Genomic DNA, 26,311 nt, shown 5'->3' on the forward strand with positions numbered 1-26,311 from the left:
AGCCTGCTAAACAACTAAAGATAACCAAACGAGAAAATGTTTTAACACCTTACATATTCCCCTATTTTCAAAAATATATAAAAATAGCCATAACCATTTTGAAAAAAAAAGATTGCGATGTTCTCATAATATGAAAAAGGGGTTGGTCTTCCATTTGACCATTTCCACGTTGTATTAAACTTATAAACGATATAGACTCAATAAACTCCACGTCCCCACAAGAAAACTTAAAATCCATCGCAATTGGACTTGAATTCGGTTTTTACCGGTCCGACCATTGGGATCCCCGGTTGGACCCGTCTCAAGTCACCAATCAAACCATCCCTGTGCAACATGCTTGGATCCTTTTCAAATATCACTAAACTTTACTATATTTTATTCTGGTGCTAAATCTAATCATTAATAGGAGGGTGAACTTGTGGTATCTGTGCACAAACACATATACCCTCCGTTCCATAAAAAATAAAGTTCTAGCTATGAATTTTGAATATACACTATATCTATATTTATATTCAAAAGTAGTTTTTTTAAAACAGACGTAGGAGTAGGCGTTACTTTTTTTTAAGATAATAGAATAGAATATCCCAGCCTTTGCTCAACGAGTTACAACCAATTATTACAACGTAACACTCAAAACGAGTGTAGCTCACATAAATAAAAGAAGACACCAACCATGAAGAAAAAGCAAACTAAAGACTATCAACACAAGATTGTGTTGATAGGGAGTACACAATTATTGAATTCTATTTATGAATCTCCATCCAAGATTGGTAAACAATTGTATAACCGTTTTCTCAAGATTACGACATGCAAATTTTAAAAACTCGCCTCTTCATCATCCTTTTGTAGTTGTACCTGGAACATGAGCCAATGTGTTGCCCTGAAAATTACTTGCATATATGAAACATATAGTGATTTATCTAATATCATGTCATTCCTACTCAACAATAGAGTCCAACATATAGCAGATGTTATAAGAATAAGTTTTCTATTTTTCTTGTCCACCCCCAGAAGCCAATCATAAAAAATATGAGATATGCTATTAGGAAAGTAAAACCAAAAGAAAACTGAATTGATCTCCAAATAAACTTTGCAAAATGGCATTCCATAAAAAGATGTTGTATAGTCCCATTTTTAATACAGAAATAACATCTCAGACTACCATTCCAATTCCTACTTGCCAAATTATCTTTATTTAACACAATCCCTTTAAACAAATACCACATAAAGATCTTAATCTTCAGAGGCATCTTAAGCTTCCAAACAATCTTATTTCTCTCAATATAACCATTGTTTATTAAAGCTAAATACATTGACCGAACAAAAAAATTGGCCATTGTGATGATAGTTCCATGTAAAACAATCTTTCTATTGATTCAACTGAATATGCACAATAGAAAAGTACAATTCATGCCAATTTGCTAGATTCTGACCAACTAAAGCCTCCTAAAAGAAACATTCGGCGGGACATATCTCATAAGATTAGCAATTGAAGAGTTTTTCCTTCGAACAATAGCATATAGAGATGCATACTTATCTTTAAAAGCTAAGTTACCTAACCATTTATCTTCTCAGAATCTAACTTGTTCCCTATTATTCAAAATCTAGGAACCCATTTTTAATAAAGTATTCTTAACTTTTTTTATGAGGCCTAACAAAAATAAGAATCTCCTTGTTTCCTATCAACTTGGGTAATAGATTTATTATAGAGATATTTTCTTTTCAATAAGTATTACCAAACCCCTTGCTAATTTATTAATTTATAAACAACCATTTACTCAAAAGACATTTATACAGATTTCTGAGTTATGAACACCCAAACCGGAGTAGGCGTTGCTTGTAATCAGGGGAAAAAAAAAGAGAAGGAGAAACAAAAAATACCCGCGAAACAAGACGAATGGGAGCAGCAGGTGGCTCCAATCCAACATGATGGAGGATCCGTGCACGTGACTAGTGTACGTCAGCCTCACCAAGAACGGCGCTGAGGCTGAGTGCCACGTCACCACGCGCGTGCGTCCATGGCCACCGCTTCGTCAGCCGGTCGTGCACGACGACGAGATGAGATGAGACGAGACGAGTTCCCTCCTCTTCATCCATCCATGGCCGCCTAGCTTAGAGGCTCACCATCGTCACACTGGCTCACTGCTGCATTCCGCATTCCTCGCTCGCTCACCTCACCTCACCTCACTCACCTACATCGCCGGATCGATCGCACCGTTGCCGGCGGCCAACGAGATGCTTCGCGCCGCCGCCCGCGCGCTCACCGTCAGCTCCCTCAACCCAAAGGTTTTGGATCTTTCTGTTTTTTTCTTCTCTGTCTCCGGCGGCTCGGGCTCACTGATCTTCTTCCGCTGCAGGTGCTCGCGCTGGCGGATCACCACCTCGCCGGACTCGTCGCCCGCCGCGCGCAGGTAATCAATCAATCAATCAATCAATCCCCCCCATTTGCTCACAATCACATGCATATGTGATATGCCTCAATGGGGGGACGAAAGAATCCTCTCTATTTGATTTATGCGAAAAAATACGGTATGCCATCTTTGGGAAAAAAAAGTTAGAACGCGTTGGTTTGTTTGATCGGCGGTGTTCTTTCTTGATTGGGACAATCGGAGTTAGGATCGGAGTAGGTTTAATCTGCACATCGCAAACTGCATTGCTCATTTTTTTAGCTGGTGACAGCAACGGTTAATATCCTTATAGTAGAGAGGAAAAAAATTTTGCAAGCTGACACGGTATAGTGAAATTCAGACAGTGTGATTGTTCTAAGAGTTTCTTTGGTGAATTGTTATTTTCAAAACAAGTTCCTTCGGTGGATTAATGATTGTTCTCAATTCTAGTATTTTGAGATTATGAAGGGGTTGCAGCTTAATGCCGTGATCAAACTCATCTTGTTTTTTCTGATTTCTTGGTTCTAGAGCATGCAACAAGAGCTAGACGCTAATCCAGCTTCACATCCTTTCAGTGAGGTGCGTTCATCTGAATCTTACTTTCAGTAGGAATGCCTGACTTTTCAGAGTTCCTCTGCATCTTACTTCTATTCAGTTCAGAGTTTCCCTGAGTTTACTATGGCTAATTTCCCCCATTTCTTGGAGTAGATCATCTATTGCAACCACAGCAACCCACAGTCCCAAGGGCAGCAACCAAACAAGTTCTTCCGGGAGGCGTGTGCATGTGCCCCTATGAATTTACTAGTCATTCATCATATTTTATTGATTTCTGATGATTCTTTTCTTTTCATGCTCCAGGTTCTTGCATTGTGTAATCATCCCCATCTCCTAGACCGGAGTGAGGCCAGCTTCATGTTCAGGTAAGAACTGAACAGAAATTGAGTATTCCTGTCACAATTGTACTTATGGAAGAGATGATCTGCAAGCTATACGTGATTGCCAAGTTCCAATGCTTCAGCTCTGATGCGATAATGAGGGCACGGGAGATTGTAGGCCTCATTCCTGGAAAAACAACTGGAGGATACAGTCACTGTCAGGCAAATTCAATTGTTTCAGAATTCAGAGCAAATGCTGACAAATATGGGAATGAGCTTTCATCAAACTTGACTATTTTTGACAGGGTATTGAAGGGTTGCGTGATGCAATTGCTGCTGGAATAGCTTCTCGCGATGGTTTACCGTCGTATTCGGAGGACATTTTCCTGACAGATGGAGCAGCTGCACCGGTACTATTTAGTTTGATCATTATACACATTGTTTTTTTTTTCTGGATAATGATGCGACTTTTTTTTTGTCACTGGTAACTGTTGGGCCTCTGGATAGTATTACTCACATCAAACTGTTTTGATAAAAGTTGCGGTTTCGAAGATGCAACCAACAGTTCTCATAATCTGAAAACTGGCTTGATATTCTACGGATATAAGAACTTCAGTGAATGGATGATTTGGTTTAAAGAAAAAACATATGAGTAGAATAGCAAGCTAGGGTCTTTTTTTTTTTGTCTGATAATGTTGTCTGTTTTGTACTTCAATCCTTGGCACTAATATGAACTATACATATTCTTAGTATCTGCCTCATATCTCATAAGGTTTTAAATAATGGAGATCGTTGTGTTTCTTGATTTCCATATAGGTTCATATGATGATGCACTTGTTGATACGTGGCAAGAAGGACGGCATCCTTTGCCCAATTCCATCACACTCTTTGTACACAGATTCTATGGTTCTTCGTGGCGCAACTCTTGTGTGTACCACATTAACCAGACAGAAGCAAATCTCGATTGATACTAATTACTGTCTTGAACCAATCTGATCTAAGAAAGGAAAAATATCTGCATTTTCAGGTACCGTATTACCTTGATGAATCCAGAGGTTGGAGTGTGAACATTTCAGATCTGAAGAAACAGTTGAATGGTGCCCGGGCAAAGGGCATTGCTGTGAGGGGACTTGTGGTGGTAAATCCAGGAAACCCTACTGGGCAGGTTTGTTTACGGATCACTGAATCACGCTATTTCTTTGATTTTAAGGAGTCGAATGTGAATATGTGATTGAATTCCTCGTAGGTTCTTGTGGAGGAAAACCAGTGTGAAATAGTGGAGCTCTGCAAGAATGAATGCCTTGTTCTCCTAGCAGATGAGGTGCCCATTGTATCTTTCTTAATAAGAACATTTGTAGTATTTTCTTCCTTGGCTATTGCAAATATGACATTTACCGTTTCACGACTATCTTTGATAGGTTTACCAAGAAAACATTTACACGGATCAGAAGAAATTTAACTCCTTCAAGAAGGTAGCACGGTCCATAGGCTATGGGGAAGGGGATATATCTTTAGTATCATTCCACTCAGTATCTAATGGTACAAACCGTTTACTTTGTCTCATTCATGATCGTTCTCAAGTTCTAGTGTATGCAAATCTTTGTTTATTGCAACTTGAAAAAATAAAGGCAACTCTGTTGTTACTTGTGCTTTTGAGTTATGGTCCTTTTAACTATTAGTTTTGGAACTCATTGAGAGAAAAAAAATACACATAAGATTTTCAGGGAAGGCAAATTTCTTTGACTGCTACATGAATACTATCGATTGAATGGAGTGAATGCTCTTTTATAAGCTGAACTTATTACGTTTACATGAAGACGGCCTGACTCTGTTTACTTATCTAGCATGCCATGCACTCTACCTATCAATATATTGGACATTTCTAATTCCCAAGCACTAAGACTCCTTGATTAAGAATGTTCACCACTATAGATGGCCATAAGGCCTGAGGCCTGATGGCCCGGCCCACGGCACGACCATTTTGCCTGGCCCAAGCATGGCATGGCACGACTGGTGTCGGGCCCGTGTCGGCCCGGCCCGACAGTTGGGCCGTGCCTAGGTCGATGCCTTAGCACGGTGGGCCGGCCCGACGCAGCATGATCAAAGAAAATAAGTTGAGGGATCCAAAATAGACTTAAATCAGCTATATAAGGCATGGCCCAAAGAGAAGAGGGATACAAAATAGACTTATTCCATCCATAAAAGCCACAGCCCAAAGAGATGAGGGAAGAAAAATGGACTTAATATATGGAGAAGCACGATGGGCTGTCCGCTGTTGTGCCTTCGGGCTGGCTCGGCACAGCCCGAGACTTATTGGGCCATGCCTAGGCCGTGTGTGCAGCCCGTGGGCTGACCCAGCCTAGCCTGGCATGTAGGTCGGGCCGTGCCGGCCCGACTGACCTCGGCCCATGCCCATTCATGCCTGGGCCGTGCCGGGCCGGGCGGCCCATATGGCCATCTATATTCACCACAATGTTTTTTTTTTCTTTTCATTCTCCAATAAAATCCTGTTTATAAAGAGGGCCTAACTCTATCTACTTATCTAGCATGCCATACACTCTGCCTATCAATATATTGGACATTTCTCGTTCCCAGGCACTAAGACGGTCCTTGATTAAGAATGTTCTCCACAGCGTGTTTTGTTTCTTTTTCCAATCAAATCCTGTATATCGATCTTTTCTGCCAAATTCTAAGTAGTCTGAACTGTTGGATGTGATGCAGCATGCATTACAAATTCTTTATTGATCAGTATACAACATTACAACTACATACTCTTTGTTGATGGATGTGATAAGTGATAACAAGTATTGTCCTTTTCATCAGGATACTACGGCGAATGCGGGAGAAGAGGGGGTTACATGGAGGTCACTGGCTTCAGCTCGGAAGTAAGGGGAGAAGTATACAAAGTTGCATCCCTAAGCGCATGCTCCAACATATCTGGCCAGATCCTTATGAGCCTAGTCATGAACCCACCAAAGGTCTCTGAATTCTTCACCTTCGGCATCGACTTTTTTTGTTTTTCTTTAAGGGAAGACATCAACATTTTGCATACCTTAATAATCCTCCCTTTTGTCAGGTTGGAGATGAGTCATACCCCTCTTATCTTGCAGAAAGAGACAGCATACTATCATCTTTGTCTTGCTGTGCAGAGGTATCTTATTTCTTTCTTCAATACAATGATTTAAAGCTCTGACTTGTTACGATTTCACTGCGGTAAAGACCATGGTTGGCCAAAACTGAATGTTGCATTTGTGCACTGGTTTTAGGCCATGGTGTCCACATTCAACAGCATGGAAGGGATGACTTGCAACAAGGCTGAAGGTGGAATATCTGTGTTCCCTAGTGTTCGGCTGCCGCCACGGGCAATTGAAGCTGCTGAGGCGATGAACACAGAGCCGGATGTGTTCTATGCTCTCCGTCTTCTCGAAAGCACTGGGATTGTTGTTGTGCCTGGCTCAGTGTTTGGACAAGTGAGTACAATATTCTTACATCTATCTACTTGTATATTATTCAGAGTAGAATATAAACTTAAGACATGGTTTTTATACTTTTCAATGATTAGATGTTCAAGCATTAATACATGTTTGTTGATCTTGCAGAAAAATATTCCTTTTTCTTTCTGCTGGTATTCTAACAAATGTTCCTCTTGTTGGTTATATTCTGCAGGTACCTGGAACATGGCATTTCAGATGCACAATTCTGCCACAGGAAGAGAAGACACAGCAGATTATCTCCCGCTTTAATGTGTTCCATGAAGCATTTATGGAAGAATTCCGCAGCTAAAAGGCGCAAACATTCTTTTTCCATATGTAGTATAACTCTATGTACTTTCTATGACTGATAAGTGATAAGTGATAAGTGTGAGATTTCTACCTGAATCTCTCAGCTGTCATGTTCCAATCCTGTACAGATTATCACATAGAGTCCTACCATCATAAAATTCTCTAGGGTCCTACCATCATAAAAAAATCAGGTAAAAAACATCGGTTTCGGTGTGCTGTAAAAACCAAGGTGGACAAAGTTGGCAGGAAGCAAGTTGGAAGTCCTTGTCATGAGTCATGACACTGAATATATAACTAGTTTCTTTTAATCCAATAATGATACAAGAGTTAGAAAGGGAATTTGTCACCAATTATGTGTCAATTTAATAGCCATGCAATTGTACCTTAATCTATGCAGCTTAACCAATGATTTATGTTGCAGGGACTTCATTGACCTAACTTCCCCTCTTTAAAATGATATCCACCACCCACTAATGGCCATTTTCATGACATCCACTCCCATGGTTATTACTTATTAGTATTGTTCCTGTTTGCAACAGGCCATCATCCATGGATTCCTTGAGGTGTTACTCACCTCACACAATCCTGATTCCGAAGACGATTCGGTCCAGGAATCTGATCAGAGCCTCCATGGATAGCAGCTTCTCAGGTCCTGAATCCAAGAAGGCTCCCAACTCTGTCAGCTTCACCAGCAAGGTCAACAAGGTAACTGTTCTTGCTAGCCTCTGTGAGCATCTGAATCAAATTCTTCTTTGTGCTAATCTGAAACATCATACCATTGTTTTTCAGGTCTATGAAGACAAGAGCATGGGCATCCTCTGCTACACCGACGAGAGCGGCGAGCTGATCTGCGAGGGCTTCGACGAGGGCCCAAGGCTCACCTGGCAAGACATGGAGAAGATCAACAGGGAGAAGTAAGTCATGTTCAGGTTTCATATTTTGAACAGTAGAAGATGCAAATCATCTGAGCTGACCATTCCCCTTGCTCTGAACAACAGGGAACTGAAGGCTGAAGAAGATCGTCGGGAGAGGATGGTGCGGATCGGCGTCGCGGGGATCGACTGGAGCAGCCTGCGGACCGCTGTCAGCAAGCCTGTCAGTATGGGGGAAGAACTGAAGAAGTAAACAAGCTGACAAGCTTAGTGCAGTAGGTTATTTTCTGAAATGTTTCAGATCTTGTAGAAACAAGTTATGCTTGTTTGTGTGTATATAGAGTATGTAGATCGATCTCCATTGCTGCTGCTTTCTCTGGAATAAGGATTATGCTGTGTTTAGGTAGGATTAGGAGGAGACAAAGAGGGGCGTGATGCTGATCTAGCTGGTCAGCTCCTGGCTTCCAATTGATAAAGAGATCATGTAATATATTCTGCTTGGATGATCGTTCAGCTTAATGTTAGTTCCAACTTCCAAGTTGATCAGATTCCTGGTGTCGTGTCGAACCAAGCTGCTGGGAGTTCGTTTGCCTGTCAATTTGTTGCTTGATAAGAAATTCTCTGAAAGTTAATTAAAGAGTTGCTTCATAGGAATTGAAGTTTCTTTTTCTAGGTAAGAAAGATCAGAAGAGTTGATAATTAAGAACTTGAGATGGATGGATTCCGTCCGAATCAGAGCTGCTTGTCCTGGATTGTGATTGGTTGATTTCTGGTGACAAGGAATCCTCGTGGAATTGGGTTCAAATACCATGGTTGAATTCCAAAAATTTCCAAACAGCATTTGAACAGCTACCGCCTTATCTCAATTCATCGATTTTGAGCGTAATTCAGAGAACAAGTGGTGTTACTGAAAATTAGCTTGGACTCAAAATTCGATTGGTTTTGCTGAGCTCAACAAGGTTTAAGCAAATACTAATAACAATCTACGCCAACTGTGGCAAACGAGTCCTTAGCTATGCTTGTCTCATCGACAAGCATTGGGCGCTTTCTAGAGAAAACTTGGAAGATTCGATCCCGGACAATGATGAACTGAAGCTGTGATACGGAAGAGTGAGATGATAATTAAGGCCTCGAGGTCATTTGCATTTCAAGAGTAAATTACATCTATGGCACATGATCATGGTACGCCATAGCTGTATAAATAGATACAACAAAATTTACAAATTGTATGATTCGATATAAGTTAGTCCATGCAAATCCGAGCCAAAACAATTCATATACGATCTGATGTGGCGCGCACTGGTGACCCTTTCACCTGTGAGTTGGAACACACACTATTAGCTGTTCGTAGTTTTGCAGAAAACCCCAGGACATGTAAATTTTCCCATCAAAGTCCCTGCGTCTTTGAGTGCTGTAGGACCCGAGGTAGTCAGGGTCAGGAGTTGAGGTGAATGGTGACCGGTGAGATTGAACTTTGGAGCTGAAAGTTCACTTCAAAGCCAACCAAGAAGGAGGCAGCAACCACGATAAGCAAATTTCACAAAACCCTAGATTTCTGGGCTTCTGTGATGCGAAGCCCTAGGTTTTGTTATTCGTTTCATGAAACCCCAGGTTTTGGAACAAAGTGTTTCATAAAACATCAGCTACAAGCTTATATTGTCTATCCGGCTAATATATTTATATCTATAATAAATGTAAAAAGATGCATGAGATATTTTTAAGTACATATACATATACATGTTAGCTGCTTTTGAATAATCGTTTATCATCATGGTATGATCCTTTATGTGTATATTTAACCAATTATATGTTATTATCAGTTAGAATTATGTTAAGTTTTTGTGCATTAAAAATTTGAGAAAAAAATAAACTATATGAGATGAATGTGTACTTTGAGTTAACTAATATGAATTTACGAAAAAAATAATCATATGCAATAATGAAATGTGAGTATTTTACACAATACGAGGTTTATTGAAACATTTTACCCCAAAACTGCTTGAAATAAAACACAATAACTAGGGTTTTGTGTTATGGATGCGTCAAAACCTGAGGTTTTGTGAAATTTACTCTTTTTTTATATAGAGATGGATTTTCATCTCCAGAAAGAATATCTCATCATTTCTTGCATGCCACCTGAACAATTGTGAAAAAAAATTGTTAACATAGATTACTACGAAATATATCATTTCACAAACATGCAATGCAAATTCAACTTTTACAAGTTGCAATAAAAAAATTAAGCTGAAAATAGTTTAACTTACGTTCACAGTTATATTTGTTACGACTTGTAGAAGTTGAATTTGAACTTACATGTTTGTGAAAAGATATGTTTCATATTAATCTATCTTATCAACTTTTTTTATATTTTTTTATAAATATTTAGGTGGCATGAAAGAAACGAGGAGATATCCCCTCGAGAGATAAAAACACTATTCTGTTTTCTTTTTGCATGTATTATGTTAGCTAGGATTTATATAGACTAGTCAAGTTGTTGTACCAAAACGAATAATTTGCAAGTTATTCGAGCTATCTGTATCCACTATGCAAGTTCCTATGACAGGCATAATTTACTCATATTTTAATTAGTTTGTGCTGTTGATTAATCAGTATGTTATATTTTAATGGTGTCGTCTATCTATACACATACTACTTCCATCTTAAAAATATAAGAACCTAGTATTAGATAAGACACATCCTAATACTATAAATTTAGACATACTATTTGTCGAGATTTATGGTATTAGGATATGTCTCATTCATCAGTATTAGGTTATTATAGTTTGAGATGAAGAGAGTATTAATTAGGCACTTTCAAAAATTCTCACGTTAGCAATAAGGATCCATAGATAGATCTAGTCATGGGTCACCTAGGCCATGATCCTGGAAAAAAAGGATTAAAGCCTTCCTCGATCTTTTTTTATTAAGATGTAGATTTTATCTTGGTTTTCGTTAGCATTTTTTAAAATGCATTTTGTAAAAAAGTTTCTACATATAAGTTGCGCTAAAATATCAAATAAATTTATTTTTTAAATTTATAGTAATTAAAACTTAACTAATCATGTGTTAATAGCTTTTTTTTTTAGTAATAAGGATCCATGATGGATCTAGTCATGGGCCACCTAGGCCATGATCCTGGACCAAACAAGGATTGAAGTCCACTATGCTCCTCGATCTTTTTTAATTAAGATGCAGATTTTATCTTGATTTTTGTTAGTATGTTTTTTAAACCGTTAAACAATGTATTTTTACGAAAAGTTTCTATATAGAAATTGCTCTAAAATATCAAATAAATATATTTTTCAAATTTATAATAATTAAAACTTAACTAACCACGCATTAATAACTCTTTTTTTTTGTTTTTCCGCGCCCTTACTTAATATCCATCTTCATTAGTTTCATACACCATCATTTAAATGGGATCTCATGACTTGGGCCTAGCCTGGATTTGTCTCTGAAGTGACCTAGCTTCTTTGTGTGATCCCATTATCATAGCTGGACCATATTATCAAATAAAACATGAAATTTTAAATATTGTGGACTCTTTAGTTTTATCCTTTTCAAAATATTCTAATTTTCAAATTCTAAATTAATAATTAACAAGTTATAACTAAGATAAAAGCCACTCTAGTTTATTTGAAAATAACCAATACAACATATGGTTAAGATTTTAATATTCTTAATATCGGTAGAAATAGTCCGTGCAAGACATAGATTGACGACTAGTTTATCTATTTTTTATTGATCTCACAAGACAGTAGCTCCGGCCATCATCACTGAGGTGGTGTTTGGATCGAGAGACTAAACTTTAGTCCCTGTCATATCGGATGTTTGGACACTAATTTGGAGTATTAAACATAGACTACAAAATTAATTGCATAAATGAGAGCTAATTCGCAAGACAAATTTTTTAAGCCTAATTAATCTATAATTAGCACATTTTTTTTACTGTAGCATCACATAGGCTAATCATGAATGAATTAGGCTCAATAAATTCATGTTGCGAATTAGTCTAGTGTTATGAAATGGGTTTTATCATTAATCTACGTTTAGTACTTCTAATTAGTATCCCAACATCCGATGTGATAGGGACTCAAATTTAATCCCTAGATCTAAAGAGGCCCTGATATTCAATGGATGCAATCATATAAAAATTCTGCTTCTGCTCATTCAATTTATAATTTAATAGAAGAAGAAGAAGAAGAAGAAGAAGAAGGGACAAATTCATAGGACAACATGCTTAACAGTACAATCGTTTAATTAACTAATTAACGGTCTAACGCTAAGCCATAAGCTATATAATTTTGCTTTATGTGGTTCATTGGTTTTGGTACGTTTTATGGTTAACCAACCTAGCTCAGCTATCTATGTACGTAGCTACTCCACTAGCTAATTTGGCCGGCCTTATCTGTAAACTGTAATTTAACTCTCTCTCTAATAACCAAATTAAGCCACCAACAATCACCAATACCGCTTGCTTGATAGGAGTATTTGGGCAGCGGCCGTCGCGGTTTCGCCTTTCGCTCGCTCGCATAGAGTTGCGTGTGCGTCGCTGCATCTCTGCATGCTTGACTTTGACTTCCGCCGCCACACCCACAACACGACATTACATACGTGCATGGGAGTTAATATTTTTTAGTATGATCGAATGATATATTCATATATATATATATATATATATATATATATATATATATATATAAATCTAGCAAATGTTATTGTTATTTTTTCTGTCTACTTTGGGTGAGATCGACCCCTGGCGTTTAGTGACAGTAGGGGAGTGACCGAGTGAGCATCTAGAGGAAAAGAAAAACTACTCAGTCCCCCCTTCTAAAATATAAATATTTCTAGTTATGAATAGTTAAAAGTTGTTATATTTTAGGATGAAGGTAGCATGCACGAAAGCTAGCTAGGTGGGGATTAATTTTAGATGGTTTTTGGACAAACTTTCAAGAGCCCCATCTAGAGTAGGTATAAAAAATTGACTAAAGAAAATGATTCCCTGGTCGGGTTGATGTAACATGGAACTTGTCAATTAATGGTATACAGTGGTCACCAATATGGTTAGTAGATATTACTATCTCCGTTTTTAAATATATAACGCCATTGATTTTTTTTAAAACGTTTGATCATTCTTCTTATTTAAATTTTTTTTGCAAATATAAAAAATTTATGTCAGGTCTAAGGAGCATTCGACAATAAATCAAGTCGCAATAAAATAAGTAATAATTATATAATATTTTTGAATAATACGAATAGTCAACGTATTTAAAAAGGTCAACGTGTCATATATTAAAAAACGGAGGGAGTACAAAGTTATCTCGACTGAAAATATGGGTTCTTAAACTCTACGAACAACATAAGTACTAAACATGCTTTTAAAAGTCAAAATAGAACTTATAGTTATATATAGTATGTGTGTTTACGGTAGAAATAGAATCCAAATTAATCTTAATCCTCTGTTAAATAGATAGAGATGCACCACCTGACATAACAAGGTAGCAAACTTTTAATATTTTTGCACTGCCTTTGCTTGTTGGCGTTCCTACTGCTTTCTTGGGTTGCGTGCTAATTATATTGGCTGGAGAGGGGTACACATTTTTAAAAGAGTAGATGCAAGTCAGAATGTGGATTAGCTCAAATATTCTCCCCTAACAACATAGTTTAAATAAGAAATAACCCCCACTCATATTGATGACTCACTACTGATGCAGACTTGCTTACGATGATCACGAAGCAGATGGAACGACCAAACCCTTACTCGAAAAATAATGCATTTTCACTTATGGTTTATTCAAGGGATAAGTCCATTTTACACCCTCCAACTCTTTATTTTGTCTAAAATACACCCAAAACTCTAAAACCGAATATTTCAAATCCTCCAACTTTCAATACCATTCACTTTACACCCTCAAGTGGTTTTTAAGCTGGTTTTCGCCTGATGTGGAAGTCCATTCAGCAAAAAAATAAAAATATATAAATTAGACCCACATGTCAATGCATAGCCACCTCTTCTTCTTCCCCCATCTCTTCTTCCCTTTCTCTCTCTATCCTTCTTCATCCCAGACCAGGAGAGCAGTGATGGTGGCATTCTTGAGCGCCGACGGAGCTCAAGCATATCCCCAGCCTTCCCTTCCGCGCCGACCACCGGCGAGCACGAGCTTAAGGTTCGCCTCTCTTGCCACCTCCAGGAGCTCCATCTTCACCATGAAATCGAGCTCGCCGACGGAGCTCGAGCTGCTTGGGGACGTAGAGTTCGGCGGAGGCGACGGAGCTTGGGGACGAGGAACGCAAGCTCGACTAGGCGGCAGCGGATGCGGAGCTTGAGCTCGATCTCGTCCTTGACCAAGCGGTGGTGGCGCTCGATCTTGTTCTTGAGAGAAGGGGAAGGTTGGCCGCGGCCACGAGGCCATGCTCGGGAGAAGAGGGAGGTTGGTGGCGACCTCGATGCGGAGCCCGCCTTCTTGGCCGAGGTCGGAGAAGAGGGGGTTGGCTGCAAGCTCGGAAAAGAGAGGTCGCCGGCAAGCTCCGGCGAGGGTTGATGGATGCGGATCCACCCCCTCCCCTCCCCCTTGCTGCGGTTGAAGAAGACGGGTGCCAGCAGCGCGGCCTCGAGTCCACGACGAGCTTGATGGAGGAGCCGACGCTGCTAGGCCTCCACCACCACGAGTTTGTCGTCACCCGCGCTGTATCTGCCATGAGCTTGCTTGGAGCCGCCCGCACTGTCTCTACCTCCAACTCGAGCTTGTTGGGCGGTGTTACCGCCGGCGGCCGCGGAAGGGCGTGGAGCTCCGAGCGGCGAGGAGGGGGCGCTCCACAGATGGAGCTCACTGGCCACTTCGGCTGCTCCAGGAATGGAGGGGAGAGTGAGGTAGAGGGGAAGGAAGAAGAAGAGTGGAATGGAACTGACAAGTGGGACCCTCCTCTTTGCTGATGTGTATTTTTTTAGATGTGGCATCTGACGTGGCATCTAGCTGTACCAAAACCAGCCTAAAACTGCTAAAGGGTGTAAAATGTCCGGTTTTGATAGTTTAAGGGTGTCAGATATCCGGTTTTATAGTTCGAGGGTATGATTTAGACAAAGCAAAGAGTTGAGGGGTGTAAAATGGACTTATCCCTTTATTCAATAGTTCTCTTGTGATAAACCTAATTACAAACTTTTTTTTTTCAACCGTTTATTATAAGTTTATCCTCGAGGAAAGTTCACTGTACTTGAGATGTGGACCTCTCGATCCCTATAAATATATACTTGAGATCCCTATGAATGCATACTTGAGATTGACGAGGTCATTAGACACCTCGCAGTCGATGAGTATATCGCTTGCACTGAAAAGAATAATTAGTTGTAAATACAAGCAATCGTGTCATGTTTAAGATCACTACTACAGATGTGATTATCCTGGACGGCGGCTCACTTTGGTTCCAGGCTGGCCATAAGTGGCTCCGCCTGCAACCAGGCGAATGCCGGGGTCGGGCAGTGGGCTGCACGGGATAATCGATTATCCCGTGCGGTCTGCTTAGGACAACCGCACGGGATAATCGTTTTATCGCGTGCGGTTGTCCTAAGCTGACCGCACAGGATAATCGATTATCCCGTGCGGCCCACAGTAGGCGACCGCTTGCGATGGTCGGGGGGCATATAAGCCCACGGCCTGACCGGGGCCATGCATGGCCGGCGTTTTTTCTCTCCTAAACATCCACAAATTAGGGGGGAAGGTTTTCGACCTCAAATCTTTGATTGGGTTCCATATAAAAGGTGTAGAGCTCGTTCTCCTTCTTCATTTGCTTCTATTTTTGTCAGTTTTCATCGGTGGAATACGAAGAAAACTTGCAGTTTTATAAATGAAATAGTGTAGGCACCTTTTTGTTTTTTTATTTTTTTAGCAAATACATATTGCAATCTTTTACATGTTTATAAAAGTAATTAGCACCTACATTGAAACGTTGGGTTTGCCTCTATTAAGTTTATTTTCATTTGGATGAAAGAACGAATATTTTCATTTTTTAGAAATGGATAGACAGTATTCTATTAATGCTTAAAATTGCTGTGGGGTTGTTTAAATAGTCCGTACAACTCGTGTAGATAGATTCCACCACAAGCAATATAACCAGTTGAGATACACTCACTTCGCCTCTCGAAGAGTTTTGTTTGCATACATTTTCAAATTAGGAACAAAATTAGCTCTTCAATTTAGGTCTTCCTTTTAACGTCAGAATTACATAGAAATTAACTTCACAACGATAAAGCTAATTTCCAGTGGAAAATGCGCTCATTCTTGACAGAAGTGACATTTATGCAATAAAAAATGCACCGCAATTCACCTCTACCCACGTCTCATCTACTCGTTCAAATGATTTTTTTTTCTCACGTGGCACCATATAATACATGTATGTAAACCAAACCTTTTAATTAAAAAACCCGAGATAAAAATATGTCAATTTTCAAAATAGTGACCTAGCTAGCTCCTAGGTAGCAACTAAACTTGAACGAATTTGTACCCCAAAACATAAATAAAAAATGCCATCTTTTAATTTTCATTCAAAGAAAATTATATCTCCATCCCATTACAAGTGTAGTTGCGATTTTTCATATCTAACATTTGACCATCCGTTTTATTTGAAAAAAATTATGATTAGTATTTTTATAGTTATTAGATGATAAAATATGAATAATATTTTATATGTGATTATTTTTTGTAGTTTTATCATAAATTTTCAAATAAAACTGACCGTCAAAACGTTGGACACGGAAACTTACAACTGCATTTATAATAGATTGGAGATAGTATAGTACAGTAGTACATAAATTTGTCAACTTGTGATGATCAAGTACGTACACTCCCGCCAAAGTTTAACGTACTACCTTTCTTCCTCCTTTATAAATATAAACCCCCATCGTCTTCTCCGATGTCTCAAACCCAATCAAACTCCAACCAAACTCACCTACCTACCCCCAACCCATCCAGAGCTAGAGCTATGTGCGGCGGCGCGATCCTCGCCGACCTCATACCGTCGCCGCGCTCCGGCGGCCACACCAACAAGAACAAGCGGCGGCGGATCAGCGACGACGAGGACTTCGAGGCCGCCTTCGAGGAGTTCGACGCCGGCGACGACGACTCCGACTCCGACTCCGAGTCCGAGGAGGTAGACGAGTACGACGTCGTCGTCGACGACGACGACAGCGAGGACGGCGTGGTGGTTCTTCCGCCGCCGCCGCCGCCGGTGATTCCACATGGTGAGGCGATCGATCGATCAAGAATTGGTTTGCATCAGCTGCAGAATTTAGCGTGGACTGAGAGGAGTTTCTTGTTGTGTTTGTCTTGTCTTGAATCTTGCAGAGCGCCATGGCGCGAGGCGGTTCCGCGGCGTGAGGAAGCGGCCGTGGGGGAAGTGGGCGGCGGAGATCCGCGACCCCGTGCGCGGCGTGCGCGTCTGGCTCGGTACCTTCCCCACCGCCGAGTCCGCCGCGCGCGCCTACGACGCCGCCGCCCGCCGCCTCCGCGGCGCCAAGGCCAAGCCCAACTTCCCCTCCGCGCCGCCGCCCTCGGCTGCTGCTCACCGCCGCAAGAAGCGCCGCGCCCACGCCGCCACGCGCTCGCCGTCGTCTCCGCCCGCCACCAGCGAGGTCACGGCGGCGTCCGCGTCCGCGTCCAGCGATGTCCCCGCGCCGGCGTTCGCTTCCTTCGTCGGCGAGCCCGGGCACGGCGGCGCCAAGTCGATGCCGACGACGAGCCACACCTCGCAGCCAGCCCCGCCGGCGACGGTGGCGTCCGAGAACGTCGACGACCCGGAGGTGTTCGACCCGTACGACGTCCACGGCGGCCTCGCCTCCTACTTCGCCGGCGGCGCGTACGAGTCCCTGGAGAGCCTGCTCGCGCACGGCGGCGACAGCGCCGCCGTCGACCAAGCGGCGAGCGACCACTGGCCGGCGGCGCTATGGAGCTTCGCAGACGACGGCTCGTTCTGCTTCTGATGCTGTCAAATCACACCGCCATTGGCGGCCATTGCAAGCCATGGCATGGCACCTGATGATGCCGATCCAGTGAACAGGTCACTTGTTCTTGATGCGTTTTCAGTTTCTTGTACAGTGTTTTTCCCCAGCAATAGTGAAGTAGTATTCAGTTATTCACTGTTCAGTCATGAGTTCATCGCAAAATATGATGTAAGTATGTGTCTTGAGATTGTTTTAGCAGTGGCTTTTGTTTGTATAATGTATTTCTCTGTAATTAATTAATAGCTGTTTTCAGTGATAAACTAAATTTTCTGAAATGGAAAAAATGAACATGACCTATTCGATCCAAGATCGCAAATCCGCAACAGGCGAGGATGATATATACAGCAGAGTATAGGTTCAGTTTTCGAAATAGCTCTGAGAGGAAAAATATTCAAGATTACTGAACAATCCATCATCCATGGCAAATACAACCCACTTAATTATCTGCATGATGAAAAATAGCCTATTGTCATTTCTGCTACAGTACTTAACTTCCCTTTTAGCCCAAAAATCGACCAACCAAATCATGTTATGGTCTTTCTCATGCATGGAAATTTTTAATTTCTTTTCAATAGTTAAGAAGAGCAAGACAGAGGTTACGCCAAACATTTTAATAGTGAAAAAATAACCTCACTAATACCTCAATGGAACGTGCTATCAGCATTGTCTTAGAAACTACATTAAAATTAGAGGGAAAAACAAATTCGGGCATTGCCACGGCTATATACATTATAACATAGGAAGGATTAACTAATTGGAACATGCACAAATGGGTGTTTGAGATCCTATCCTTTCTTCTATGTGACGATTGGTGAGGTGTTGTTTATCATTTCCTTCCAACTCGTCGCATCAAAAGCTATGCTCAATTAGCTGATTAGTCTAAGTCCAAGGAAGGATACTTGCATGATGGGTTTTCGGTTTAGTTTAGGTTAGGCAACAGCAATACCAGCTTCCATGATACAAGGGCACGGCACTGGTTTTGATTATATTAGACCCAAGGCTAAAAGCCACAACAATATATAATGCATTAACTTTTCTTGAAGAGAATGAACTATTGTTAGTTTATTATATATTGATGTAGGAATTATTTATCATGTTTGGATTTGGTCTGTCTAATCACAAGATTAGAAGTACAGGATTTCTCCAACATTGACAAAAACAGAACCTTCAAACCAACCAAATGTTTTGCCACCTTCAGGCTATAAGCAAAGAGCTTGCGAGCCTCTCTTGCTATTTTTCATCAAAATGGATATCTAAATACAAATTTGAGAAAGCAGAATCCAGAACTCGACATCGTGAACAGACCTTCCATGATGGGGGCTTGCAGCCCGTTACATAGGCGTCCCCTTTGAAGGGTCGGAATAAACCCCAACACAGAAGCACCAATACAAACACTCACCATAGGCCTCTAGGCTGGGGCCGTCACTGATGACACCCATCGATAATGGGGATAGGTTGATGCCTGGCAAAGATTATGGTTAAATCCCATCTCCAATGATTACGGTTATTGATGGTCTCCATTTATTGGCCGTTGCCGATATTACACACTATAAATATCCCAATCCCTTCTTGTAGTGGTTATCCCGACCAAATGTATTGTTCACATTTGTGTGGTGGGAGGGCTAGGTGGGCGAATTTTTCCTTTTTTAAAAAAAATTAGAAAATTTAGAAAAAGGCTATCTAGGTAGGGGTGGATTTTGAGCTGGCTTGGCCCGACTCAGCTCGGTCTGGCTGATTGGGATAACGAGCTGGCTCGGCTTGTTATCCTAACGAGCTAAAGTCCTGGCTTAGCTCGGCTTGTTTGAAAGCTCAAGCTAGCTCGTTTGGCTCGTGAGCTAGAGCACACAAGCAGAACAAGCAACGAGGTGGACGACAAGCGAACCGATGAAGCGAGCAGGAGAACCGCGTGGCTAGTAGCATGGTAGTGCTCGCTGGACCTGGTCATAGCAGCAGGCTCCGTGACACCAGAGCGGGAACTCATCGGAGCACTGGTACCGCGTCAGCACCGGAGCTCCAAGCTTGTCGTCAATCCGCACCTCGCCTCTCGAGCTCCTGGATAAGATGGAGAAGGATGGCGGGCAGCAACAGCACACGCGCAACGCCCCACGAAAAGGAGGAGAATGGGGGCGGGGCGGATGGCGGCGTAGGATGCAAGCTGTGGCACGCGCACGTGCAATAGGTTAAAGCATGCATCGGCTGGAGATCCGATATTGTTAAATCCAAATGATTAGATAATCAGTAAAACATTTGTTACAATCGGCTAGAACCAACTTATATGTAATCCTTATAAGCCGATGCAACGTCCAGATAACTCATAGGCTGAAACCCTGATGAAACCCTTATTGGCAATCAAAGGCAAGTTAGCTTTTATGATTCTAAACACGACTTAGTAGGTCAAAACTAATTGATGCAACACTAAATGTGAAAAGAAGCATAAAGTCTAAACAATCAAGCCTTTGATTGATATTTAGGGTGGTGGACACATTATATTATCTAAGCCAACAAAGTAATCTAGCCAATATCGACAAAATCCTAGATAGAGATCAGTCGATGCAAGTAGAAAACACTATCAATCTAGATTATATAATGTATATGATAACACGATGTCATACATGGACAAGATTAGAGTGTCGAAGCGATGGAAGCACTAATCCCGACAATGCAAGCAGCCATAACAAGCCTTACCCCTCGTCGGAGATCGAAGCTAATTAATGCAACCCCAACTTGAAACAAGAACTAGCTCATCGAGAAAGACGAAAACAAAAAGGGTGGCGATTTATACCCATAGATAGATACTAGTTCTTATTGGACAAGACATAAACTTTCCTAAAGATAAAGTAAAAGATACAAGTCCTGATTGAACTCTAAACACACTTCCCTAAAAATAAAAGGAAACTACCCGACTATGCCTAATTAATAGATAATTCCCAAGTTGTGTCTTCCTTGAACTTGGTCTCTTCTAGATAAACTTCATTTAATTGATTAATTTTCTTAACCGAATCCATCAAGAATCCAACTATTGGCAGCTGACAATTTCCATCAGTAAATTCCAGGACTTTGAAGTCGATACTGACTCTAGGCCGATGATGACTTCGGGGCTTACCAAATTTTGGCGTTAACATATACATATATACAGTTGCTACAATTTAAATAATTTGATCTATTCTTTGATATGCAACAACAATTTATATTTCTCCGTTGATTTTTGGAAGGCAGTTATAAGGGGGGTTTTATGATTCGATAAATATTAATGACCATATTTGTTTCGCTTCCCTGTTGTCCTTTATCTGTATTTGATAATATTTCTTTTTGTTTTCATGCCATGGATATTCGTTTTTGTTTCTGAATCTGAAATGAATATGAAAAGAATTGTGGACAATTAGTTTCCTTCGGTATCTAAGCCATTTTTCATCTCTACTCGAGTGCGGTGGAGCTCATCAGTGGATCTAGGTTGCGGACAGGGGTGGGAGCAGAAGTATTTGCAGTGGTTCTAGGCATGGCGGCTACCCAAGATGGAGGAGAGGTAGAGTGAGAGGAGAAAGATAAAGAGCACGGGGGGGGGGGGACCAAAAAAGGTATTTCGCATGCTGTTGTGGAAAAAGTGGGTTGCCCCCCTCAACTATGTGGTAAACTGGCATTTTACGAAGTCCTCAACTTTGTGCAACTAGAGAAACTGCACGGATGAAGAAAAAAAAGCCTAAACCATTTTTATGTCCTGCTTGAATCCAACCAATTAACATGAAAAAACACCAAATAACAATATAGAGAAGAAGCAATGATGAGATATTGAGACTTTATAGAACACGTGTTCGAGAAAAGAGACTGTATAGAACAAAAACAACGTTTTTTTGGGCTGTAATTACAGAGGAGACAATTACATCATGAACAAATACTCCTTTTAACATTCCATCTTTATCTATGTGGTCAACTAAGATAAGAGTTTACACAAATTGAATGTCACAAGGATATGTTTCTCCATATATACTGAATGCACATCAACTGGCCCGAGAAGATTGGCATCTTTCACTAACCCCATCATCAGATCCACTTATAATACCAGAACTGAATTGAACTTGAATGGACTGTGAATGTGCTCCTTGTTAAGATTCTCCTATAGTAATCCCAAATCATGTCTATTTTACATAGATGCCAGGATAAATGTTTTTATGATATTCCTTGCAGAGCATCCTATGAACTGTTGCCTAGACCAGTATAAATTTCACACTAGCCACACTTCTTTTGCAGGTATCACTACAATGTTGCAGATGGTACGTTGGCACAGCATATTACAGAAGGAAATGAAGATGGATTGTTCATTAGTTCAGTAGCTTCTTGTTCGAATCTGTGGGCTTTAATAATGGATGCTGGCACTGGCTTTACTTCTCAAGTATATGAACTTTCTCAACATTTTTTTCACAAGCTGAGTAATTATAGTAGTCCTTTTTGTTTCCTCCATGCTACCGGTTTCATATCCTTCACGCAACGTGGTTAGATATGTTGCAGATTTTTGAGATTGTTGGATGGTTGTACAGCAGTGGAGTTTCTTCTATTACCTGATAGAGATAAACAATTAAACTTAGAATAGTGGTAGATATATATTAAAATGCAAATAAACTATAACATAGTGGGGTTTATATTTTAAGGTGTCAACCAAGTAACTATTACATAGCCTGATCAGTTGTTGTAACAGACGGTATAACTTTGAGATTGTAAGCTCACCCATGATCTAGTTTGGTCACTATTTTACTAATTAACAAATATTAGTGTTTATCATAGTATAAACAGGTCAAGACCTAGGATTCAATGCCACAACTAACAGTTAGGATAATATCAAATCTATCAATTTCATGTTGGTCTTCATTAGGACTCACTTGCCTTTGGCGGGTGCTAGCCAAGCCAAAACCTCCAAATTGGAGGCTTTCCCAGTTGGGGTTGGAAATGTCCCAAGAATTTGAAATAGAATGCAAACATCAACAACTTCTCTATTCATTCAAAAAAAATTGTTTCGTTCAAAACGTCTTATTGCTTTTGTCAGGGATATGATATTTTAGTAGGTATATAACTAAAAGCCACTTACATGTTTGGAGAATTCTGCTTTTCACTGTCCATGTAAGCATGGCTCACAAAATGTTGGATGTTCCGGGTCAGCTTATTCATTGCACTCCACTGCCCTTTTTGCTTCCAAAACTCCTAATGCGTCAAGAAACATTAGTCACTTAGGCGAATTGCATGGAGTTGGAATTCTGAAGAAAATGTGTGCACTGTTTATTGTCTTGCAAGTTGTATAATTCTGAACTGCCATTTGCAGCAACTAAATTTCAAGATCTAAGTACTAATGCAGGAGGTGCCCACAAGTAAGAAGAAAATAAATTATTGAACTGCCCAACGAGCTCTTTTCAATATTCAAACTGGCTTGACAATTTAAGTGTAACATAAACCTTGTTTTGAGCAGCAGAGCCAGTAAACTGAAGAGCCAATGCATCCCCCATTTCCTCATACAACAGCATCAAGGTGCTTGACAAGGGCTCTTCTATATGAATCTCCAAACCCTTAGTCTGCACCAATGCCTTCAGCTGGCGCCCCAAGCCGACTAGTCCATCCACAATTTGGGCTCTGTTTGTGCGGTCTCGGCTGTCTATGCAGTTAGTCCTGAGCACTCCCTTTTGCAGCACAATTGGCAGTATCTCTATTATCCCAAATTTGGGTTCATTCATGCTAGTACTGCTACTTGCACCGGTAACATCGTTTTGTTCCCTGTAATACATGTCGAAAGTAGAATAAGAAAAAGAAAAGAATACTATTCAAGGTGGTATCAGTATGCAAAGGTGCACAATCTAAACATGTAGTAATGATAAATCTAGAGTTCTGTATATGCCATGTTACACTATAGTACGTTGCTAGTGTGTATATTGCTCTGAAATTTACCTTAGAGTGTGATCAGGTAACGATGTTGTAGTAAGTTGGCAATGTAGAAAGTCTGAATGAGCTAATGAGGCAAATCCCACCATTAGCAAGCATGGAAACAGCTCACAGCTGCAAACAACATGTGTTAACATTTGAAGAGAAAACTAATTATAAACATGAAGCTTGACAGAGGCCAAATTTAGAAAGGGAGTTCTGTTTAGGGAGAACAATAAATCACCTCCAAGTCTTCAAGTCCATATGAATAACCATTAACTGCTTATCATTTGATAACCCACTGTTTATGTGGTCAATGGCTTTCGCATATTGTACGCGTTGCAAAGACTCACGAGGCTTCTTCTCAATAACCTGAATAATTGTCAATTGGAAAATTGGTTTGTGGAGATGAACAGTGTGATGAGCAAAGTTACAAAAAAAAACAGATGATGAGCAAAGGATTACCAAGCCAGGAAACTAATTTATATATGCAAAATCTATGAGGGATGAACCATACAAGATAAAAGCATACCTCGACCAAATCTTCGATTCCAGGCTCGTCGGCTCGGTGCGGTCAATTTTCAGCACCCACCATGTTTCGTCCCTCCTGAACAGGTAAGAGAGTTCTAAAAAAAAAAGAACACGGGATGAAAATGGTAAACACATATGAAGATTTACATATAACTGTTACTCCCTCCGTTTTATAATGTAAGTCATTTTAGCATTATCCACATTCATATCTGTCTAGATTCATTAACATCAATATGAATATGGAAAATGCTAAAATGACTTATATTGTGAAACGGAAGAAGTATATATTATTTAGACTGCCTTTGACATCAATTGAAATGATTTAATTTTGAGAGGAAAGAAAGATCCGTGTGCTACGGTCTGGCGGCTGGGATGACGTCAACCGAGGGCGTGACCCGCTGACGTCACCACAGACCAAGGGGGCCCACAAGGCAGCCACTCAGCCACGCACGCACAGTGTCAGCTATCACCTGAGCAGCTGATCAGTTCGTGAAACAACTGCTGATTTTTTTGGAAGAAGGTGAAAATAAAATCCTATCATAAGGTCCTGGGATTAGTACTGTCTACTGATTAATCTAGCGAGATGTGATACATTACACTCCTCTCTAGCTGTATGATCAAGTTTGTTCTGTGGCTGTGCATGGTGCTCATGCTTCCTCTACAACTGGCGCTGCTGCTGATTAGTTCTGCTGGAGTTTATTGGCGCGGTGGCTACTGGCTAGCTGGCTGCCGGATACTGCCAAGGTCTGTAAGATTTATGCAGACACACCGGCTCAACCTTTGCATATTAATTGGCAGACACCCCAAGTAAAAGTTTTATTTGTTGGGGTTAAAACTGAACCTCGTAGTTGCTTTCAACGACTAGGGATTAACAAGTGGAGTGGGGGGGAATTCGGATATAGGCCGGGTAGTTATCTCGAATTCTCGCTATGAGCGCGATTCAAATTGTAAGTTTGTAAGCATGATTTTTTTGAATTTCAACCAGTATGAAATAGATCTAGAGAAATAAATTTGAACAGATGCGTACAATTTTTGGCTGCCAGAAAAAATAAGTCTCGAGTATAGCCAAGCTTTGAGTCTAACTACATATGGTGATTGGACTAAGAAATCAACTTTTTTTTTCAACTGGTGGCAAGTTGTAGATCTAGAAATTTTTAGAACATGACAGAATCATCGACATCATCAGTTACCAATGACACGTTGTTTCCAATTATTAGCGTGAGCCGGTGAGCGCAAGGTAAATAAACTTGGTCTCCACCAGTGGTGGCTCTAGCCGCCTAGTGTTAACAGAAAGTGGATCAGTCACCAGCTCCATGCCTCTTATGTTAATCCAGACTAGTTTTCTTACTAATTTTATTTTTCAAGATCTAGACCTAGCTTCATAACAAAATGATCAAACATGGATATAATAAGATAGATCTAAGATGAAACTGCTAACTTGCTTCTATCTTGAGAATTCAGAGAAAAAAAGGTTTGGATATATATTTACCTCATAGTAATGGCCCGGATGACGGAGGTCGCATGAAGTGGTATATCTAGGCGAGCAAATGTTTTGGGGAAGACATGCTCATGATAATACAAAAGGAAGAGGGGCCACTGACGGATGAACGAGGGATGGGAATGATAGGGGAAGAAGAGAGGCCACTGACGGAGGAACGAGGAATGGGAATGATTGAGGTGGCTTAGGGCGCATTTTATAGGACGGAACGAATGTTCTAGACCAACCAAATGACGTCATGAACAATAAAAAGGAAAAACTTTTTGTCACTCTACTTTAGTATCAAAAATTGCAAAATGTGCCGACAATAATAAATGATTTATATAATTAACTTGATCATGTAATATCGTTTCATTTTATTTATGGCAATTTTATTGTTTTTAATCCTTCAGGTCTTCCAGTAAATAAATAACACATATTGAAAGTTAAACCCTTGGTTGAAAAGAAAAAAGAAAAGAGGAACACAATTACCAA

General features: G+C 40.5%; 3 protein-coding genes and 1 pseudogene across 5 annotated transcripts; 3 read left to right on the forward strand and 1 right to left on the reverse strand.

Annotated features, from left to right (window-relative positions):
• Nucleotides 1-2,043: 2,043 nt before the first annotated feature.
• Nucleotides 2,044-7,136, forward strand: LOC127753252 (alanine aminotransferase 2-like; annotated as a pseudogene).
• A 127-nt stretch (nucleotides 7,137-7,263) lies between these two features.
• On the forward strand, nucleotides 7,264-8,462 carry LOC127753253 (uncharacterized). Its single transcript, XM_052278728.1, has 3 exons — nucleotides 7,264-7,749; nucleotides 7,834-7,958; nucleotides 8,043-8,462. The coding sequence occupies exons 1-3, from the start codon at nucleotides 7,594-7,596 to the stop codon at nucleotides 8,167-8,169; spliced, it is 408 nt and encodes a 135-aa protein (XP_052134688.1). The 5' UTR covers nucleotides 7,264-7,593; the 3' UTR covers nucleotides 8,170-8,462.
• An 8,361-nt stretch (nucleotides 8,463-16,823) lies between these two features.
• Nucleotides 16,824-18,185, forward strand: LOC127753057 (ethylene-responsive transcription factor 1-like). The gene is made up of 2 exons (XM_052278514.1): nucleotides 16,824-17,151; nucleotides 17,255-18,185. The coding sequence occupies exons 1-2, from the start codon at nucleotides 16,824-16,826 to the stop codon at nucleotides 17,887-17,889; spliced, it is 963 nt and encodes a 320-aa protein (XP_052134474.1). The 3' UTR covers nucleotides 17,890-18,185.
• A 3,527-nt stretch (nucleotides 18,186-21,712) lies between these two features.
• LOC127753211 (phosphoinositide phosphatase SAC2-like) lies at nucleotides 21,713-25,988 on the reverse strand. 3 transcript variants are annotated; one of them, XM_052278678.1, is made up of 7 exons: nucleotides 25,829-25,988; nucleotides 24,341-24,415; nucleotides 24,053-24,180; nucleotides 23,836-23,943; nucleotides 23,349-23,664; nucleotides 22,988-23,100; nucleotides 21,713-22,463 (listed from the first exon to the last, which is right to left on the reverse strand). In XM_052278678.1, the coding sequence occupies exons 3-7, from the start codon at nucleotides 24,082-24,084 to the stop codon at nucleotides 22,460-22,462; spliced, it is 573 nt and encodes a 190-aa protein (XP_052134638.1). In that variant the 5' UTR covers nucleotides 24,085-24,180; nucleotides 24,341-24,415; nucleotides 25,829-25,988; the 3' UTR covers nucleotides 21,713-22,459. The 3 variants fall into 3 exon arrangements, with proteins under 3 accessions (XP_052134638.1, XP_052134636.1, XP_052134639.1); XM_052278676.1 differs by having other exon boundaries at nucleotides 24,341-24,434; XM_052278679.1 differs by lacking the exon at nucleotides 21,713-22,463 and adding an exon at nucleotides 22,746-22,892 and having other exon boundaries at nucleotides 24,341-24,434.
• Nucleotides 25,989-26,311: the final 323 nt, after the last annotated feature.

The sequence above is a fragment of the Oryza glaberrima genome, chromosome 10, assembly GCF_000147395.1.
Source record: "Oryza glaberrima chromosome 10, OglaRS2, whole genome shotgun sequence".
Lineage (NCBI taxonomy): Eukaryota > Viridiplantae > Streptophyta > Magnoliopsida > Poales > Poaceae > Oryza > Oryza glaberrima.

Coding starts and splice junctions, on each gene's coding strand:
- LOC127753057 (XM_052278514.1), top strand. CDS start 16,824: ATGTCTCAAACCCAATCAAACTCCAACCAAACTCACCTACCTACCCCC. Junction 17,152..17,254: donor GCCGCCGGTGATTCCACATG/GTGAGGCGATCG, acceptor TGAATCTTGCAG/AGCGCCATGGCGCGAGGCGG.
- LOC127753211 (XM_052278679.1), bottom strand. CDS start 24,084: ATGGTTATTCATATGGACTTGAAGACTTGGAG. Junction 23,944..24,052: donor ATGGACTTGAAGACTTGGAG/GTGATTTATTGT, acceptor TGTTGTTTGCAG/CTGTGAGCTGTTTCCATGCT. Junction 23,665..23,835: donor TTACCTGATCACACTCTAAG/GTAAATTTCAGA, acceptor CATGTATTACAG/GGAACAAAACGATGTTACCG.
- LOC127753253 (XM_052278728.1), top strand. CDS start 7,594: ATGGATTCCTTGAGGTGTTACTCACCTCACACAATCCTGATTCCGAAG. Junction 7,750..7,833: donor TCACCAGCAAGGTCAACAAG/GTAACTGTTCTT, acceptor ATTGTTTTTCAG/GTCTATGAAGACAAGAGCAT. Junction 7,959..8,042: donor GAGAAGATCAACAGGGAGAA/GTAAGTCATGTT, acceptor TCTGAACAACAG/GGAACTGAAGGCTGAAGAAG.